Source organism: Phocoena sinus, chromosome X, assembly GCF_008692025.1.
Source record: "Phocoena sinus isolate mPhoSin1 chromosome X, mPhoSin1.pri, whole genome shotgun sequence".
Taxonomy (NCBI): Eukaryota; Metazoa; Chordata; class Mammalia; order Artiodactyla; family Phocoenidae; genus Phocoena; species Phocoena sinus.
This window is the reverse complement of record NC_045784.1, coordinates 28165446-28187679: the sequence shown is the minus strand read 5'-3', so window position 1 is coordinate 28187679 and position 22234 is coordinate 28165446. Positions and strand designations below refer to the sequence as shown.

At 39.8% G+C, this 22234-nt stretch overlaps 1 protein-coding gene across 1 annotated transcript in view; it reads left to right on the top strand.

Annotated features, from left to right (window-relative positions):
• DMD (dystrophin) overlaps nucleotides 1-22234 on the top strand; it is a 2099690-nt gene that overhangs the window by 1371152 nt on the left and 706304 nt on the right. The window contains exon 50 of the mRNA XM_032618871.1: nucleotides 9725-9833. Coding sequence (XP_032474762.1) covers nucleotides 9725-9833 — 109 coding nt within the window. The remainder of the gene's footprint in view (nucleotides 1-9724; nucleotides 9834-22234) is intronic.

Below are 22234 nucleotides of genomic sequence, written 5' to 3'. Positions count from 1 at the left end.
CAGATTTCAGGGTTTCTTTTGATGCTCTAGAGAAAGCCAGTCCCCAAGCAGACAGCTTTCTCGATTAACAGAGTGACTTTCATAGCAAGCAATGAGACAGACCAATGGACCATTTTGTAGGTCTGTTCTGCCTACTCTTGTTTGATCCTCAAAGACTTTATGCAGGATTTGGCATAATTGTTACAGATTACAGACATGCATTTCAATTGGCTTTTGCTTTAGTGCCTTTATTAAAAAACAGAGGGAAAGCCTTAATTGAAAGTCAACGAGAAAATTTTTGTTTTCATTGTATGTAAACAATCCAGGCAGTTGAAGCTAATTTATCATACCCTCAACTCCTGGGCCACTGTGAGATCTAATTTCTATTGTAGCATTAGTGACATAAGAGGGGAATTACCTTTCTGAAGTGAAAGCGAAAGCAAGGAGGTGTTAACGTCCTTCACTTTCATATCCCTTGAAACAACTGTGTAGAGACAGCCCTCTTCTTTCTTTTCTCTTTCCCTCCTTCCCCATGTCCTCTCAAATCAGTTCATGGGGGAGAAGCACAGCTTAAGTGAAAACTCATTCCTCCTCTACCATTTACCCCTCAAGTTTGGAGAGGAATCACCGTATCAGGTTCACAGTGGCAAAAGGGCAAGATTGATTTGGGAGATCAGGAGTGTGGAGAAATAGATTCTTCACGTGCAGCTTTCGATAAGGGCCATGACCTTGGACACACTTGAAGATTAGCTGGGGCTTGTGGTAGCCTAAAACTCTAGAGGCTAAAAAACTACCTCATCGTTCAAAACCTGGAACCCAGCGATACAAGGTAGCAAGCTGTGGGGACTGTTTAAACCTCTGCATGGATCAAAACCTTCTTTTTAAAGATTAGGGATGATTTTTCTAAAGGGTGAGCCATTGCTCTGATAGTACATAAACAAAGCCTGTTTTAGACTTTGACTTCATATATCAAAATTTTGCCCTTCCTAATGCCTTTCCACCTTAACTTTGAGGTTTCTCACTCCGTAATAGAAGGGAAAAGGGTACAAGTAGCCTGCAGTACATTTTCATGATAGAAGTTTGTTTTTTGTCTTGGGGAGGAGGTACATTTAGAAACTGTAACAATTATAAAGAAGATGGTGATAGTCTTTAAAAAGAAAATGAAAATCCCTCATGGTGTGTATATAAGATCCAGTATCTAAATGGATAAGTAGTATGTCCACCACTTGCAGAGATTCTAGTTAAGGACACATCAGAAAATGATTCTGTTTCTTAGAAAATTGACTGTCTATTGGCACCTCCACATTCCGCATCAGACAAGCTGTCTGCTTACCTCCTACGCTCACCTCCCAAGCTGAGTCCTGTTTGGGAGCTGGGCTCATCCCTGTTCAGTTTTTTTCCCTTTTTCTTAACTTTATCAACTTCTCTAGGATTTATTTAATTTTCAAAGATGGTAAATTTTTAGTTTCTTTTTTTGTCATCCCTAACTAAACGTCTTCCTTTTTTTCTTTGAGGATTTCCTGATAAAGATCAAACATATATTATGAAACAGTTCTACTCATGACATAAATATAGCACTAGATCTCTAATGCAAAATTACTGGAAAAATCTTAGAATAATATGATTGAAGAAATAAGCATCTTTGTTTTGCTTTCTATCTCTTATCTCGCTCTCTCTCCCCCTACACACACGCACATACTTTTATTTCATTTGATTTGTACCTTGTTCCTTCATCTTAACTTCAGAAGTTGTTGAACATTGGTTGGATGAGTTCAATAAATTGTTTAACATTTTGATTAAGTTATACTTTTGGTAATAGTATTTTATGATAATACTGTTAATCATTTTAATGTGTTCCATTTTCCACAGAGTAATGAGTAGGTTCCTCAATAGCACCAAATTTAGCAGTTAAAAAGCAACAAAAACAACTTCCATCAGTAGCAACAATATCGACAGCTACAAAAAAAAGCCATTTGTTATTCGATTTAAAAAAATGTTAACTCTCTTTTGAACTTAAGCATTTAGATAACATTTTCTTGTATCTGTACTGATTCTTCAACTTAATTTGGAACACTGCTCTTTATGTTAAAAATTTTTAAATGTGTGTATATATTTTGAAATACTTATATCACCTTCCATTATTAGAACTGAGAACATTAACAGAATTTAAAATGTCTTAGTAACTTGGTAAAGTGATAAGATCACACCAGCTGTTTGCTTTGCTAACTTTTTAGATTATCCAAAAAAAATCTTAACATGAATCTAATAATATATTTTATTACTGCTCTTGATTTTTTTTTAAATATAAGAAAAAAAATAAGGTATTTGGAGCTTTCTATATTTGGCCAAAGGGTTCCACCCCAACCTTTAACACAAAAATAATTACTGTAAACAAATGGTCAAGAGGCCAATTATAATCTTCCAGGCATCATTTCCCCCAATATAAGCTGCAAAATGACAGCATCATTAGTCATTTTCAATTATAGTCAGTCAAAACCAGGGGTGTTTCATTTTCCCAGCTGTTTTGTTGTTAATTAACTAGATTAAGCTGTTTTATTTTTCCTCCTGAGTTTGTTCTACTGCCAACATCAACATCTTAACATTTCCAAAAACGTCTTTGGGTTTATTTATTTATTTTTTTGCCTGATAATTTAAAATATATCACTCACAACAGATGTGCATCTCAAAATTTGTATATGGTATAGCAGGTCAAGTGGTATCTTGTTGGTGGTCAGATGTTGCCCAATTAGATATTACGGTTATAACAATATTTGGATTTTATAAATCATCTATCCGGCATATGATCTCATTTACCTGGTGCAACTTTTTTTTTGGTAACATCAGAATCAATAGCAAGATAACAGATATGAGTTTGTCCCCCCAAATGAACAGATCCATTTTGACTGACTTATTTGATAAACACAATTTCCGTGTCAATGATAATAGAAGCAGTTCAGAGAAGAATCATAGAGCATAACAGTATTAGAGAAATTTTATAATTTATTAATACATAAGTAGGAGAATTTCATTTTTTAATGCAAATTAGCTTCACAACTGAGTAAAAAGTCTTGACTATGAGAGGTTGAATAAATGGTAATCACTTATGCTTGAATATAAGGAGAGCCCCACTTTCCCTCTGAGAAGACAAACTTTATAATAAATTTTTGAGCAACTGATAGAATCATTTAGGAATGTGGATGAGATTGTCAAATGCCTAATTATATTTAATTTCTTAATTGATTAGCACTTCCATATTTGAAATCTCACATTTTATAAAATAACACACTAATTAGGAACATTGCTTTTGCCACATTTGTATTTTATGGAAAGAGTTCATTCATAGATGTATATTCCAGGGCTCTAGAGCTTACTGTCTTCCTTCTAAGTGATTTGCAGTATGGCAGTGTTTGGATCCCCGTATGGTGCTGTTAAACCTCTCTGTCCAAAGACAGCTAGGACGATAACTATAATAAAAACATTAGAATTATTTAGCTTACTGTAGCAAAGGAGAAGGCCCTCAAGAGAGACTGTGGGGCATCTCAGTTAGAGGGCATTGGCAAGAGCTGGCTGAATGATTCTAAAGAGGAATTAGGGAGGAGGAAGCCATTTTGGAGTAGATGCTTTCAAGAAATGGAGTCAATGTGGTGATCAGGTATCTAACAATTTTTATCTAGAAGGTTAAAGGATTAAAGCAGGGCAGAGCTGTCACTGTTAAAGAAGTAGCAGTGCCTCATATTCGTCATTTTTGTGGTGGCAGAGTGGCCTTGTCTCTGTCTAGTTTATTTTCTGTGACTGTTTTTTTTTTTTTTTTTTGCGGTACGCGGGCCTCTCACTGTTGTGGCTTTTCCCGTTGCGGAGCACAGGCTCCGGACGCACAGGCTCAGCGGCCATGGCTCACGGGCCCAGCCGCTCCGCGGCATGTGGGATCTTCCCGGACCGGGGCACGAACCCGCATCCCCTGCATCGGCAGGCGGACTCTCAACCACTGCGCCACCAGGGAAGCCCTCTGTGATTGTTTTTTTAATGTTCACTTGGGACCATCACACCTAGCTAGCTGCCAGTTACCAGAAGGACCGTTTTTCACTTCTTCAGTGTTATCACTGGAATATTTATCCCTAACTTCGGTGCCCATTCCCAAAATATTAGGAGAGATAACCTTTTCATTTTTCTTAGATGTGAATTATTTACACCCCATCAGAATAACTTATTGTTTTGCTTTTTAAAATTATCTTTAAAAGACTTGTTTACAATGACCTTTACCACTTGTGTGAGGTTATACCCTAGGAATAATTGCTACTGGTTTATCAATTTTCTTCACTTCCTTTTTTTTTAATTAACCAATTCTGGCTGATGACTTATATAAGCATCCCAAATTCATATTTCTTGAGATTATTTCAGGCTACTGTGCAACTTTGTTGTTCAAAATAAAACAATCGAAACCCAAAAGACATTATAAGCTAGTATGAACTGACTCTTTTGTGAGGAACTATTTTGGGGAAAAGTCTCAATTTAGACCTACTCAGTAGTTCATGCTGGAACTGGACAAGCATTTTAGACTTTTGAATTTCACCCCTGGTCCTCAGTTGTATTAATTGCATTTATAGAGACAGACATGGAGACATAGATGTTTCATTTACAATATTCACATGCACGTCTGTGTATATAAAGCCACAGGTGGATTCATTTATTTATGTAGCAGATATTAATATCATGCCAAACATTTGACACAAGAGAAAAATATAAGATTTTCAAATTTTGAAATCCCAAGTTCAGGTAGTTTAGAATTATATTCCATTTTAAATTTAAAAAGGAAACCTATATTCAGAAATAATTTTTCTTGTAATTTCTGCTCTTCATAAAGAAGAAATTTCACATTCTTTGATATAATAGTCTTAACATTTAATGACTAACTCCAAGTAAATTATATACAGCGGAAAACAATGCTCGGGTGCAAATGCCCGCTATAATGGAATTAGTTTTGCCTTTTTAAAAAATGATCTCAGGGGCTTCCCTGGTGGCCCAGTGGTTGCGAATCTGCCTGCTAATGCAGGGGACACGGGTTCGAGCCCTGGTCTGGGCAGATCCCACATGCCGCGGAGCGACTAGGCCCGTGAGCCACAACTACTGAGCCTGCGCATCTGGAGCCTGTGCTCCGCAACAAGGTAGGCCCGCGCACCGCGATGAAGAGTGGCCCCCGCTTGCCACAACTAGAGAAAGCCGTCGCACAGAAACGAAGACCCGAAACAGCAAAAATAAATAAATTATTTAATTTTCAAAAAAAAAGTAAAGGTCAATAGTTAAAATTAAAAAAAAAAAAATGACCTCAGAGTTCCTCCTTTTTGGTAAAACAAGTTTACTATGACTGTTGAGTTTTGAGCTCTTGTGAAGAAAGCCTGGGATCTGCAATTTGCTTAGCTATTCAAAGTTTGAAAACTCTAGAAATCTAATCAAGAGTAGGACTTGCTAACTATTATTCCTCTAATTTTATATTTAAAGATGTTGGAATTTAGACATACATTTGATTCCCTTAAATTTGGTTAAAGGTTATTAACATGATTAGCAAATTACCTCTTACAGATTTTTATGAGCACAGCTTAAAGTTTATTATGTGAAGAACGCTGCATTAGCTGCTGCAGCCAAACCTTTTTTGCTCCCCAAAGGAACTTTACAGCCTAATAGAAAAGATGAGAGAATTAAAAATCTGGGCCCATGCCAGAGAACCAAAAAGCAAAACCAAACCAAGCAAAAAAGAACTTCCATGATATATAAATAATCAATTTCAACTCTACACCAGGTACTTGAAGAAGTTGTAAGGGTGTTTTTGTGACCAGCTGAATCAAAATCTATAGCCATTTTATGTGATGTTGTTTGCTAATAATTATGAAAGATTGGGAAACATACACTTCTGAGCTTCTTGCATTTTTGACACTTTGCAGTATACTCAGATGTTTGTGGTACATTGGGGGTTACTGCTTAATTTTTAAAATCTCTACATCTGAAATTATATGGATATCTCATTTAACCATCTGGAAATAACAATGGGCAAGATAACATTCTAATAAATGAATAGACCATTCTAAGTTTTATGTATTAATAAAAGGGAATTGAATATATAAACATGTTATTTTCAGGATAGCCTAAACCAAATCTTCTAAGCGTTGAAATATTTTCATTTTAACTATTTTAATGAAAACTTCATTGACTGTCTTCTGTTCTGCTTCATTAAGCGGTGCATAATAGCTAACGAGCAATTTTACAGTACTTTAGAGTTCACAGAGTTCTTTTCATGTAAAATATCTCATTTAGTTTCTCCAACGTAAGTATGGGTTAGGTGGTAGTGTTATATCCACGTTTCAAGGATGATGAATTTGAGAGACCTACCTGATTTGCCAGTGATCACACAACCAGTAGTAATGAGTTAGGACTGGAATCCAGGACTTCTGATTCTAAAACACAGTGTAATTTAAAGTTTTCTTAATTTGCAGGGTCATCATTATAAGCATCGATTATTGTCCTATTTCATTGTACAGTTATTGATGCCAAAAACTTGGCCTCTATGCACTGGTGCCTCCTAATTGAATCTCGGAGACAGAGTTTGGGGTGAAGTAGAAAAGATTAGCTTTATTGCTTTGCCAGGCAAAGGGGGATACAGCGGGCTCATGCCCTTCAAAACTGTGTGTCCCAACCTGGGAGAATTTGGTGAGGAGTTTTATAGCAGTGGTTCAAGGGTGGGGTTGCTGATAAGGATCTGGGTGTGTGCAGGGCCTGCATTCCTTTAATCTGGCCTCAGGGGGTCTACTGGTGAGCTTCTGCAGTTCTTGAGGTTATCAAACTGTGACCTTCTCTCTGGAATGAAGAATGCTTCATCAAGGAGTTAGCATCTTCCATTTGTTGGGGGTTTTAGTTCTGCCAAAGAGCTCAAAGATACTGTTATGTGTATCTTTTGAGGTGGAACCAGGATTCTGTCCCAAGGCTGCACTATTGTTTTTTGACTGCTCCTCCTTTGTCTTCACATCCCCTCCCTTCCCTGATTAGCAACTGTTCCAACCTGCCCTTTGGAACTCAAGTGAGGTCACAAAGGCTGAATGAAGCCTATTTCTTACAAACAAGAAATGGGGGACACAGAAAGACTTGTGTCCAGGAGCCCCGCCGGATCCTGTTCAGTTTCATCATGTGCATGGAATATGAAGTTCAGTACTGATCACTGTTGCTTCAGTTGAGACCCAGATGAAGTAATTTTCTTTTAGAAGCCAGGTTGTAAGATAAATACTTTAAATATTAGAATCTAACTCAATGCAGTGAGATGCTTACACCATGAGAAGAAAGTGAAACCTAAGCCAACTGTAGAAACAGCAAATTCCCATCTCTCCTCACCCACTCACTATGGGGCCATATGCTTATCGAGCGGAAGAGTGGGCAGATCTCAGCAGTATGTAAATCAGTCTCTAATCTCCCTCTCCCTCTCCCAGCATATATAGGTGACTTCCTATAGGTTAAATGATGTATGATGAGACTTCACCACCTGCTGCACTCTTATCCCTTCAATAAATGACCAAGATCATGACATTTTCTAGTTGTCTACTTTTACATTTATTGTCTCTTCACTATTATCTATTTGCTCTTTTGCATAGATATATATATTCATTCACTAACCTTTGATAATATTTAATTCTCAGTGTTTAGCTTGATGTCAGAATGGAAAAATATCTTCTGCATGTCATGAGTTTCAGCGATGGTTTTCCTTACTGATCAGAGGCATTTTTTGTTTGCTTTTGGATTCAAGGCTTATGTTTTAATAAATGAAAAGAGTTATATTCATTGATGTGATAGTAAATGTTTAACAGCATTCACTCTGGGAGAAGAAATTAAAAGCCCTGATTTGACATGATCTCAGACACAATAGAATAAATAACCTTAAGAGCATAGATGATAGTTAAAATAGGAAGTGATGACTTTTTAGTATTTATTCCCTTGGCAGCTTTTCTTAAGTGGGATTCCTCAAGAAAATTAAGTCCTATAGAAAATGATTTAAGGACCTATTTTTTTTTTTTAAAGAAGATGTTGGGGGTAGGAGTCTATTAATTACTTTATTTATTTTTGCTGTGTTGGTCTTCGTTTCTGTGCGAGGGCTTTCTCTAGTTGTGGCAAGCGGGGGCCACTCTTCATCGCGGTGCGCGGGCCTCTCAGTGTCGCGGCCTCTCTTGTTGCGGAGCACGGGCTCCAGACGCGCAGGCTCAGTAGTTGTGGCTCACGGGCCTAGTTGTTCCGCGGCATGTGGGATCCTCCCAGACCAGGGCTCGAACCCGTGTCCCCTGCATTAGCAGGCAGATTCTCAACCACTGCGCCACCAGAGAAGCCCCCTGTTTTCTTATTTTTGTCAAGGATGGTACATATCTAGTCCATTGTAGATGCTTAGGTAACTTATTACCTATAACGGACACCTTAGGCCTTGGTCCTGGGCAATCAGCATCAGCATCAACTGTACAATTGTTAGAAGTGTAAATTCTTGGGCCCCACTCAAGACCTGTTCAATCTAGAGCTCTGGGGCTGAAAGCCAGCAATCAGTGGCTTAACAAGACCTCCAGGTGATTCTGACGGTCCCAAAGTATGCGAACCACTGCTCCAGGGTATTAGGATAAACTCTCCCCCCAATCCATTGAGAAAGTTTGCCCTACGACCTCTGAGTCCTCTGCTTCCAGTTAATGGGAAAGGAAAGAATGGGTGCAGAAACCTCACTCATTTTTTAAAAGTGTCGGCCTAGAACTGACAGATATTACCTCTGCTCCCATTCTACTGGCAATAAGTAATCTTATGGTTACCCAGTGGTGCACTGGAAGCAGCTTGTATCTGCTCATGAGGGTCTATTAGCAAAATTTCAGGCATTTTGTGAGCTACTTGACATTCTCTTGGTAAAATTGGCTATAGTGGGAGTATTTACACCACAGAAATTAGAAAATACTGAAATCAGGTTTTTTCCCCCAGAGAGCCAATTGTTAACATATACCAACACATCACAGACCATATAACGGGCTTGGCTGACTCTACTGGGAGCTCTGCAGCTATAATGACCCTCAAAATGGTCCTGCTTTGAACCAAATTGGCTGAGCTTTTATACTCTCACCTTGATCAGTCCTTGAATGAGGGCTACCCTGGAAAGGGAATGCCCTGGGGCAAGGCAGATCTCTTCAGCTGAGACAGTCCCTAAAGGGACTGACTACTGAAGGATGTCTACTGAAATCTTCTTCACCATTTGGGACAAGAGTCCTTCCTTAAAGTAGACTCTGAGAGGCTTATCCCCATGTGTACCACAGCCCCTCTCTCCAAGACTTGCTAATAGGATTGATCTGGGGTGAGTGAGGGCAGTAAGATATTTTTAATGTTCTCTGGAAAATTCTTGTGTGCAGCCACATTAGATACATTTTAGAAGAGTCAAGCCAGTTGCTGAGATGACACTGTTGTTTTGTTTATTTGTGTCGCTTTCAGTAATGTTTGCGCTCTACTTCCTTTCAGTGAAATTGCATCTGGAGCAACAGCCTGTACGCAGCAAACAATTGATAAAAATTTGTAGTGTGGTTGGCTAAAATAATTAAAATACCTTTGAAAGGAATTCCACCCAGAAAATTTACTTTAGAAATAAAATACTATAGACATACAGTAATGTATTCACAAAATAAATTAATAACTTCATGAATTAAGTTACTTCAAGATGTTAATCAAATAAATAATGTGTGCTTTTCTATTAAAGAGGAAGTTAGAAGATCTGAGCTCAGAGTGGAAGGTGGTAACCCATTTACTTCAAGAGCTGAGGACAAAGTGGCCTGGCCCTACCCCTGGACTCACCACTACTGGAGCTTGTAAGTATGCTGGATCACATTCTCTGTGGCTGTAAACACTTGCTCAAAAGCACAACAGTGAGATGATCCCTGGGTAAAAGTGTTGCAATTCTGAAAATAGGAATAAACTTGTATTATTTACTCTGCAAAATGTCTTAGAGTAGGTTCCTTAGAAATAGACTGATTCAAAGTATGGAATGACAAAAGTATATTGGGGTGTGTTCTCCAGGGACGCACCTACAATGAAGAAAGGTCCATGGCAGCGACAGCAGAAGAGGCTGAAGGGTGATTTGACTGCAGCAGAGGCCTCAGCCAATTCCACAGGAGCCTTAGAGCTGGGCTGGCTCTGCAGAGCTGTCCAGAATTGCAGGAGACAGCCTGGCCTTTGTATTCCTGAACTAGGCAGTCGTTGCCCAGGGGCTGCCCGCTGGGAGGAAAGGGAGATCTTAGAAGATTCTTCTGGGGCCAAAGGCAATTCCAAGTAAGGAATACCATCAACAACCAGTACTCCCAGTAGCAGGGATGGGTGTGTTGTCCCTGAAGAAGGAATCAGGGTAGAGCTCCAGAGTAGCCTCCAAAACTAAATATGTGAGGATTCCGTCTCAACAAATCCTATAACCTTTAGATAATCTTCAAATATGCCTACACAAATTCCTGAAACCACAGAAACACACACAGTCCTCCTAACACTTCCCCCTTGTCCCATTTAAAAGCAGTCTTAAGAGCTCTTCCATTTTTAGTTTAAGAAAAAGAAAAATGGACCGTGACTACCACAATTAGACTTGGGAGAGGAATGTTTCTACATTTAGCTGTAGTCTTAACTTTTGTTTTTATTGCATATTTTCAGTCTATTTTATTTCACTTTCTATTCATTTGGTAGTAGAAGGTATGCATAAAATCTCATGGCAATGTTAAGGCTGGCTTTGAATCTCATGGGCAAGGAGCCAGAAAACTTCCCTGCTGTACCAATTCTATAATTAATTAAGCAGAACTAAAAAAAAATCCTTGGTTGTTTTTTTCTGTTACGGTTTTTTGCTTCCTTTTTTTTTTTGTCAATCTGGGACACCACAATTGCTATATCAGGGTTTATATTCAACTAATTATATCAGGTTTATTTCTTTTTACAACCTGTAATTTTTGGTTCCCTCAGCACATATGCACAGTTTGTCCCTATATAATCATTTATTGGTATTTGTTCTCTAGCTTTCTCCTGTATATTCAGCCTCAGACTCTCTAACTCTGTAACGAGATTGGGTTCTGATGATTTGTTTGTAAGTTTGTTGAACTCTGAACATAATTATGGGTTTATGCCCCTGTTTAAGCTACCATCACGTGGTTGGAAGGTTCCAGTGGCAGGGCACAGAAATCTGTTTAACCTGTAAAGTACCTAGATGTGACAATAATATTTCTAATGCAGAATAGATTCAAAGTTCCAGTTTCAGTTTCCAGAAACATATTTAATTCATCCATTTAATAAATATTTATTGAGTAACTTCTATGTATTGAACATCATACTAGGTGCTGAGGATGCAGCATAGAATAAGTTAAGGTCCCTCCCTTCATGAAACACATATAGTTGACCCTTGAACAACATGGGTTTGGACTGTGTGGGTCCACTTATGTGCAGAATTTGTTCAATAGTAAGTCCTACAGCACTACATGATCCACAGTTGGTTGAATCTGTGCATGTGGACATGGATACAGAGAGCAGACTGTAAGTTACCCATGGATTTTCGACTGCAGTAAGTCAGCGGTGCTAACCTCAGTGTTGATCAGGGGTCAACTGTACTCTGATTGGAAGAGAAAGATGATGAGCTAATAAAGAAGAAAACACATACTATCTCGATATTGTTCAGAGTTGTATAGTCCACAGATTGATATCAAACGGACACTTGTTAGAAATGCAGAATCTCAGGCCTCACCTCAGACCCAGTGCACCAGAACCTGCATTTTAATAAGATCCCTAGGTGGTTCGTTTGCACACTGAAGTTTGAGAAGCACAGTTATGGAGAACAAGAAAGCAGGGTAAGAGGAAAAGTGAGTGGGAATGAAGACATGATTGTCTGTAGTTGGGTCAGTGAAGCTTTTCTATTAAGAGAATGCTTAAGAACATGAGAAAGTTGGTGGAAGTCAGGAAGTAAGCCTGGATGTATATATCAAGGGGAGACCGTTCCAGGCAGAGAGAGAACAATCAGAGCAAAGGCCTTGGTGTGGAGCAAGATGCGGGAATAGCAAGGAGACCAGTGAGGCCAGAGCAGAGGGAGAGGGGACACATGGCCAAAGCAGAGGGAAACTACATCTTTCATCTCTCCTCCCCTACTTCCTTCTCCCCCGACTAAGAGTCTCATCTGCCTTACTACTCCTTCCCTTCCCCCACTTCCTCCACATTGCCACCAGTAGGGAGAGTCTGAGAATGCCCTCAGTTCCAAGCCACTGGTGATAGCTGGTGGAGTTGGGGCCAGAGCTGGAGAAGAACTGAGGGAAAGAGGAACTTTCTCAAAAGCAAGGCCTTTCATTCTTTATAGCAAACTGACAAAGAGCTGGGCATAAAGTAAAAATGTTAAACGCACAAATGTTAAAGACAAGTGAGTCAGGTCCAGAGCTGGGCACCAAAATGTTACTAAACTCAGGTCTGGCTGCTCGCCACTTGAAAATCAATACCCGAAAGGCAGTTGTTGGTGGAAAGGAAAGTTGCTTTTAATCAGAAAGCCAGTAATCTGGGGAGAAGGTGGACTCATGTCCCCAAAAAGCAACGCTGAAGATTCTGCTCGGCCATGAAAGTTTTAAAGGGAAAAGGGGAAGTAATCTCAGTTAATAATTGGGATGGGGGTCAGAATCATTGATTGCCATCCCCCACTGCATGCAGGCTTGTCGACTTCTTGTGATCTTTCTTTAGATGTTATCTTGTTCACACAGTTTGTTCATGAGATTGCTGAAAGGGAAGCTAGGGAAGAGATCTGGTCATCCGTTAATTACTTATTCTTCATTTCTACTTCTTTGATCTATGGAGAGAACGAACAGGTTAGGCAAGGTAGTGTGTGATCAAAAGATTTGGAAGGTGTGCTAGGGCCAGAGGTGAGTAGAGCATGACGGTGCCTGGTTTAAAGTTAGTGACAAGACACAAGGCACCTCCTGCAGAGAACTCTTTCCTGCAAAGCACTCTTTCCTGCCAAAAGCTGCTTATAAAATCAAACATTCTTTTTTTCTTTAACATGGTGGTTTAAACATCAGAACTGATTTAAGAATGTTTAACTTTCTGGAAGTCAGGAATATAATCTGAAATAAATACAATATAAAAAGGGAAAATATAATTTGTAATACAGCTCTGATATGTGATTATTATTTCATACACTATATTGTAATACAGTATAACTTATCATTCATTGTAGTAAGTTTTTTTCCATTGCACTCCTACTGTTGTGCGAGCTGCTTTTACATATACATCTTTATCCTCAAAATAATTGCCAAGTGTATATGGTTATACACAGTATTTTTAAGGTAAGGATCTCAAGGCTTGGAGGGAAAATAGTTAGATGAAGGCTACACAGCTGGGAGGAAAAAGAGCCAGGATTATAATCCAAGTGTGTCAGGCTCCAAAGCCCGTGTTTTGTTTTGTTTTGCTGTGCCTTGCACTATCTCTCTGTCCAAGAACCTAATGGAAATTCTAGATATGAAGGCAGCTAGCCAACAGTTAATGTTATTTAACTCAGTCTTAGATGTATGGGGAGTAAAAGTGAAATATGTTTCTCTGTCTTTTTCACTTAAGGAGTAGAAAAAATCAGTTTATTCTATTTGAATTTCTTAGAACCATAGAACTCTGAACCTAGAATAATCATTGAAAGTATCTAGTTGAATATATTTCTTCTGTATGTGCGGAAACTGAGGCCCAAGGGGCCTTTTTAAAAATACTAAACCAAGCTCCTTTATGACTGCTTACTTACATTATGTCATGTAATGAGGTGGTTCTGCCTGAGTTGTATAAATTATTTCAATTAGCAGGACAAATAGGCATGCTGGAAAGAAACTTTTTGCAGTTGTTGCTTAGATACCTAAGTGTATCAGTTTCCTATCTCTGCATAAAAACACCCCAAATGTAATGTCTTAAAACAAGTGTTATTACTTGCTCATGATTTTGTGGGTCTGCAGTTGGGCTGTGAGCAACTTAATAGGTATTCTGAAGGTCTTACTAGGGGTCATTCATGTACATGCAGTTATCTGGCAACTCAACAGGAGCTAGATGGATTCACTCAAATATCTGACAGCTGGCTGTTGGCTGGAGAGCCTTGGTACTTCACAAGGCCTGTCATCCTCCAATAGGCTGGACTGGGCTTCATTATATGGCATTCTCAGGGCATTGTTTCAAGAGGATGAGGGTGAAAGCTACAAGATGTCTTGACGCCTAGACTCTGTAATTCATACATCACTTCTGCTACATTCCATTGGTCGAGACAAGTTTTCAATCCAGCCCACATTCAAGGGGCAGAGAAATAGATCTCCCCTTTTGAAGGGAGGAGCTGCAATGTCACCACAAAGGGATGGGCACACAGGGATGGGAGGCTTTCTTGTGGCCATCTTAACACCCAAACCACTACATTGAAGAAAAAGGGGGAAAGCAGAGATCAAAGTGTCGGTCTATATGCAGTGTCCTATGTCAGTGACTCTCAGACTTTACCATCATCAAAATCACCCATTTCTTATTAAAGCACAGATGGTGGGGCTTCATTTCCAAAGTTCCTGATTCAGTAGATCTGGGGTGACGCTTGAGAATTTGCATCTATAAAAGGTCCCCATATGGTGCTGATGCTGCTGGTCCTGGGACTGCACTTTAAGAACTACTGCCATAGGCCTATGGTGAGTGGGGAGGGAGTTCATCCCTGCTTCCTGCGAGCAACCTAGTGCGGAACCTGAGTGAGAGCCAGTGCTGTGGATGCCAAAGGGACCTCCACGTTATTTCAGGACCACCCGCCCCGGGACTTTGTAGCTTGGGAGTTCAAGTAGATGTACAGCACGCCTAGGCAGTATTTGCCTAGCAGAGCAGCTTAGAGACCTGTGGGGAGAATAGCCACGCTTATACGAAGCTCCCCTGGAGACTCTGATAAAGGTTTAGGTAGGCAGGACTTTGAATCAAACTGAAAGGCCTGCTTGGCAGATGGAGGCAAAGAGCCAACAAATCTGGTTGTAAATGTCAATGTGAATCCTTTCTTATCCACAAGCTGCTGGGTCTGGGAACATTCACATACCACAATACCCGATTTAGCATTTCCGAAAGAAATTGCATATAGAACATGCTTCATGTGAAGACTCCAAATCAGGGTATTGGAGTGCTTCAAATTTCCCAGGGTAATAACTGTGAAATGAATGACCATTGTATAAATAGACACATAGAAGTGCCAGTTAATAGAGGTTTCTAATTGATTAAACACTGGTAAAACCATCTCTTCCTGTAATTAATTTTGAAGAGAGCAAGTCTCAAGTGTAATTAGGAAAATGCTGCACTGGAGGTCAAGAAGCCTAAATTCTAATCTCAGCTGTGCTACCAACTAGATAAGGGGTCAACACACTCTTTTTGTAAAGAGCCAGATAGTAAATATTTTCAGCTTTGTGGGTCATGGGATCAACTTTGTCAGTGTATACTAAAAGCAGCCAAACCATAGACAATATGTAAATAAACAGGCACGGCTGGGTTCCAATACCACTTTATTTACAGAAACCAGAAGGGGGCAGGTGGGAAGAAATTTGGCCCTTAGTGGCCTACCCATATCCCCTCAGCACTAGTCCTTCTTGTAAACCCTGAGGCTTCTAAATGCAAGCACCTGGGACTCTGCCCAGGCACTTTCTCTCGCCATAGGAGCAGCTCACTCACTTGCAGAGCACGTTGGAAGTGCTGGGAAGGAGGCATCCCTAGAACAGTACTCACCCACTGATGGATAGAAGTTGATGCATAAATACTGTGCCCTCTTTATTCCTTGAGTAGGACAACTCCAGGGCGTGGTTCACACCAGACGTCTCCAGGGGGTTGAACCACAGTTGACCACAGTGATAACCTGTTTATTGGCATACCCTGTAGGGACTTCCTTCCCATTCCTATTCATCTCCTTACTCTTCCACCACAGCTTTCTGGTATCATCTACCAATTAAACTACTTGTAATTAAATCCTTGTCTTAGAGCCTACTTCTGGGTGAACCTAAATTAATACAAAAGGTCTCAGAATTTACTGCCATGGTTTTACCTTTTAAATGAGTTTTGTTCTGATTCCCATTTTGTAGATGAGAAGACCAAGGGACAGAAAAGAGTAAAAATTTGTCCAAAGTTACAAAGCTAGTAAGTGGCAGAGTGGGTATTCAAAGTTTCATCTCTGTGATGCCAAAGCATATGCTGTTAATCGGAACACTATATCTCAAGCAGTGATTTATTTATCTCCATCTGAATTTTTGAAGGCTATACTTAAGTACCAAACACATATAAAATTATTTATACATTTATTAGTCAAACTTCACTTGCCTCTCTAGAGTTTAATAAAGCATCCCAAGGCTATTTCAGTAATACTTTAAATATCTAGGCAGTTTGAGAAAAACATGAGGTTAATTGGAGCTTAAATATAATCTTGGCATACTATTTATTTGTTTGATTTAAATTGTGAGAAAACAATTCATTTATTGTGAAAACGGCCTTCGTTTATCTGTAATGGTCATGAGAGAAGAAGGAAGGAAGCTGTCAATTAGTTCTCAAATTCTTACTCCTCCTTTGGGTCCCCATCCTTCTCAGAAACACAAGGAGGAGGGCCCCCCCCTACCCCTTCCTGTTTTAGCTAGGTTTCCAACTGTTAATTCTGCTTCCGCTGAACCCTTAGGATAAGGCACATCAGTTTCAGCCAAGTCTTTCTCCGTCTCGTTAACAGCTGACTACTTTACTGAAAACACCTAGACCAAGGCTATACCATCATTGGTTTTATAATTAAAACCTCTAAACCTTAAAAACTTCCTGAAAGTCTAAGACACTAGGCGTAAGATTTTATATCAGAAAGTGAGGTCCCCTAATCAATTATGACAACAGGATAAGAAATGAAGGTTTGACCCTCCCCAAGAGAGTTCAAAGCCCTGAGGAACTACAGAGAGCCTCCAGCTCTTGGCAGCAATAAACTAACTAATTAATTAATTAACTAACTCATATTTGTATACATCAGTGAGGTGAGGGTGCTTGAAATATAATGAGATATGGTACACTATGCAAAGGAAAGTGACAGCAGTAAACCCTGGCTGGGGAGGCCCCAGTATTGGTCACATTGATCAGAAGGAAGTCTTTGGATGTAGGCCATGGGAGTCTTTGGTCTTGGGCCAGGTTCTTCAACAATGTTCCCTGGTTCACAGGGAGGATATAACAGTGGTGTCATTGTTAATATCCAAGAAAGTGATAGACTGTGAAAACTAGAGTATTTAGATGTTAATATCCATTTTGTGATGATGAAGTTCCCTTTGTTCTTCCTCTCTTAACCTTTTGGCAGTTTTATTACTTGGTTACCATCTCCGTTTAGGGCTGAGCTTTGGGGTCTGAACTGGCAAAGGAAGAGAAGTTCCAGTCCATCATTTCTAATGCTTGTTGGAAGCATTCCTGGAAGTTTCAGTGTGTGTGTGTGTGTGTGTGTGTGTGTGTGTATGTGTGTGTGTGTGTAGGAGGAGAATAACATCAGTGGTTGAATAAAGTATTCTGATCATTGGAGATCTTTCAATTACCCATACCCAGCATTTTAACAGAAATAAAGGGTTTATTACAGTAAAATTACCTTAGCCTTCTTATTTAACTCCTTCTAAAAAAGGACCTTTGCTGGAAATCACTATAGAATATACCATAATGTTGAATTTCTTCTCAAGCTCTTATCAAGGAGAAATTAGAACTGTTTAAACATATTCATGAGAATAGGTACCCCACAGCCCACAAAAGTAAGGCTTCTCCATATATTCCTAATATTTTCCAAAATTTCACTTAATCATTTTGAAATTGAATATAACTTAACCCTCAAAGAAAGAAGATTCCAAAAGGAAATTGTAGCAGTTTGCACTTAAATTGTAGATTCTAAGATTGTGATCTGAAAGGCCTTTGAGAGGTCATTCATTCTTCTCCACTATCTTCACGAAAAGCTCTTTCTCTCTCTCAGAAGCAATCTTAAGGTTAACTGCATACTCCTTTTAAAAACCAAGAGTAGGTGGCGTTCCACCACTGCTGATATACTTAAAACCATCTTTCAACTGCCTAACCCAAGTTCCAGTTACTGTCTAAATTACTTTTTGAGTAGGAAAAGTACATTTAGACATTCTTCTTTGTACATTTAGAGATTCTTTAGACATCTCCCTTCCAACTTTCCTTTTCTGGCACAGATCAGGTGAGTGCCCATGGCCTATGAATAAAAAAGCTGTCTCAAATGTTTAAAACATCTCAGTTTCTCCAGTGTTTAAACATCTCTGTGTCCCCGCTTCTAACCTCCCAGGTGTGTTTTCCATACTTTTCTTTGTTGTGGGCTTCAGAATTGGACCCAGTTCCATAATTACCATTCTACTCATGACTCAGTCACCTCACAAAGTCTGCATACCCTTTTCCTACCTTTATACGATACTATCGTTCTGCCTGCAGTAATGTTCTACTGGCTTGTACTAAATTGGACGACTATTTCAGGACCTGGTATTTTTTTTTTTTTTGGCCGCATTTTAGCTTAGCCAGTCATGTCCTTCTGTATTGGAACATCCAAAAAAGGTTTTCTTTGTGATACAAAGTATCTTTAAATTGACTCACATGATTTTATCATCAGCATTTATACATACTCATGTTTTCCTCATCCTAGGACTGACTATTCTACTTCAACCATACATACTCCTCCAGGTACTGCCAAATCTCTCTCCTCTCATTCATGGCCACTCCTTTAGAAAGAGTCATCCACATTCCTCCCTCTGTTTTTCCCCCCACTGCAGCCTGGCTGTGTTACCAACCGAACTCGGGTCCACTCGGCCAACATGCCCCAAAGCCAGCCTACTGACACTGGGTTGTCGTGAAGGAAAGTACAGTGTTTATTGCAGGGTGCCAAGCAATGCTCAAAAGACCCAAACTCCCTGATGGCTTTTAGGCAAGGGTTTTTAAACACACTGTTAGAGGAATAGTGTCATATGCCTCATCAACTCATGGACCTTCTTCTGATTGGTTGGTGGTGAGGTAACAAGGTGATATTTTGAGAATCTCAGTCATCAACTTTCTAGTTCCAACCAGTCCAGGGTCTACGTGCTTGTGGGCAGCATGGAGTCACTGTGTAGTCACCATGCTCCACCAGTGGGGGTCTTAGTTTCTGCAGAACAACTCAAAGGTATGCATCACATTGTTACGTATGTTCCTTCAGGAGGAACTAGGAGTCCTGTGACTCTATTGGTTTTTTTAATCATCAACTGCTTGCGTCTACTCTTTGCAACTTGGGAAGGCCTAGGAGACTAAAGCCTTTTTTCCGCAAACAGGCAACGGAGGACACAGAGAGGCTTTTGTACCTGGGAAGGCCTCTCCGGGTCCTGCTTGGTTTCAGTCCCCCCTTTTCTTTGCTGCTCCTCAATCCTGAGGGGAACAGGGGTGGGACAAGAAAGGGAATACAGTTTTGGATAGAAAAGTTAATCGTAAACGCGGTAGAGGAACTCGGTTTCAGGGGGACTCGGTTTCAGCTGTGTCCCTCCATCAGTCCACTGAAAGTGTCCTAAGGCCAGAAATGACCTCTATGTTAAAATACCATTTCAATCCTCATCTTTCTTAATCTCTTAGCAGCATTTAATGCAGTTGGCCCTTCCTAGTTTGGAACATTTCTTCTCTCCTTTCACATACATAACACCACCCTCTTTTTCCTCTCACCTCCCTGGCCGCTCTTTCTCATCTCCCTGGCTGGCTCAACCTTCTCTCTTTGGATTTCAAATGTTTAAAGTAAGGTAGGCATGCTTTTTTTTTTCACATTCTTTAATCTCTTGGGTAATCTCATCTACTTGCGTGGTTTTAAGTACCAACCATATACTGAAGTCTCCCACAGTGTTACTTTAGATCTGCACCTCTCTTTTGAGTTCTAGATCTATATACTAATTCAAAAATTATAGCAGTGGAAAAAAACCAGATAAATATTCCTGTCCTCATAGAGCTAATGTTTTTGTGGGAATAGACAATAAAGAAAATAAATACATACGATATATTTGCACGTTATGAGGTAATACTGCAAAGGGAAATAAAACAGGGAAGAGTGTAGGGAGTACGAGTGTGAAGTATAAGGGTGGAACTTACAGAGACTTCATTAAAAAGGTGAAATTTCTGTGAAGACCAGAATGTGCTCAGAATGTGAGCTAAGTGGATATCTAGGGGGTGAACCTTCTAGGCTGCAGCATTCCAGGAACGGCATTCTAACAAAGGCCATGACATGGGAGGATGACTAGAATTGGAAGAATTTCCAGTGGGGCTGGAGCACAGTGAGTGAAGGGGAGAACAGTTAAGAGATGAGATTACGTCAGGGAGAGCTTTAGAGGCCATGGGGATGACTTTGACTTTGTGTAAGATGAAGACATAAGAGAGGCTTTCGAGCCCAGCAGTGAGATGGTCTGACATATGTTTTGGCAAAAACTTTCTGGATGTGTTAAGAATAAACTGTAGGGAGAAGAGGAAGGTGGAAGCAAGAGAAGACCAGGTAGGGGATTAATGCAATAATTTAGATGAGAAATGAGGATAGTTTCATCTAGAGTAGGGGCAGTGGAAGTGATGAGAGGTGGACAGATTCAGGGTGTGTCTTAAAGCTAGAGCCAGCAGGATGTGTTGGCAGATTTGATATGGGGAATGAGAAAATGTGAGGAGGTCTTTCACCTGAGCAAATTGTAAGGCTGATGTTGTCATTTACGGAATTGGGGAAAGTGGTAGGAAGTACAGGATGGTGGGAGGCAACATAAAAATCTCTGATTTGTACAAACTAAGTTACATATGCCTACTAGTTAACCAAATGGAGGTGTAGTGTAAGTAGAGGGACGTATGACCTGGAGGTTAGGAGAGAGATCCAATCTGGAGATGTAAATATGCAATTGTTAGCATAGAGCTGAGCCATGAGATCGTGCTAATTAAAGCCAAACAGTAACTATAGATAGAAAAGAGAAGATATACAAAGATTGATCCCTGGAGGACTTCAGTGGTAAGAAGTAGGGATTATAGTAATAAGTTCTGAAGTAGGAGGAAAACCAGGACAGAGAAACCTAGAAGCCAAGTGAAGGAAATTAATTAGGAGGAAGGAACCGATAAACTGTGTCAAATGCTGCCTATAAGTCTAGCAAGAAGAAGCCTGAGGATCACCCTTACATTTAGCAAACTTGCATAAAGTGATAGGGGGATGGAATATGCTAATCAGCATGAATTCAAGAGAACCCATACATCCAAGAACTCACTCAATATATGCACTTGGATGTCCCCCAGACTCTTCAGATGCACCACATGCAAAACTGAGCTAGTGAATTTCCTCTTCCCTCTTCTCCTATCTCAGGAAATAGCAACACCATCCACGCAAGCGGTACCGGTAAGTGATCCTGGATGGAGACCTCCTTCTACCTCACTTTCCTCATATAATCAACCACCGAATCCCAGTGATTTTATTACTTAATTATCTTTCAAGTTATTTGATTATATCCATCTCCATCTCTTCTGCCACCATCATATTTTACCTGGATGTTTGCCTCCTAACTGATTTCATTCACCTCCCTCTAATCCATTCCCCATATACACATACTCCATAAAGAATAATCATGCAAGATGTAAACCTCATTCTATCATAATCCTGTAGTGGTGCCCCATTGCTTCTAGAATAAATCTCCAACTCATTAACATGGCCCACAAGGTCTTACACAATGGTACCCCTACCTGCCCTTCTTGTTCCACTGTCCACCTTTTTCTTCAAAGTCCAGCCCTTCTGGCTTTCTTCAGTTCCTTTAGTGTGTCTGTTTCTTCCTGGGCTCAGGGTTTCCACATCTACCGCTCTCACCTGGATCATCTCTCCTCTCATTCATCCTTTAGATCTCAGCTGCACAGGCTCCTTCCTTGAGCGCCTATTATACAATCTCAAAGTATACCTTTTCTTTTTCATATCCTTACCGTTATTTTGATTAATGATTTGTGTAATTATTTAACTTTCATTTGCTAATAGACTGTAAGTTCCGAAAGGATCCTATTTTATATCTTATTTATCAAAGTATGCCCTTTTGGGTATGCAGCTTTTATTCAATGACTAGCTTGTGGTAGATGTTAAACCTCATATATTTTGACCAGATAAACAGTACATTTATTTTAGAGTTGGATCAGATAAAGTCGACCTCCCATGTAATTATAATATGAGAGAGATTAAGTGGTTATATGGTTGTCCAGCTGTTTAGTAGAAGAAGCTGGA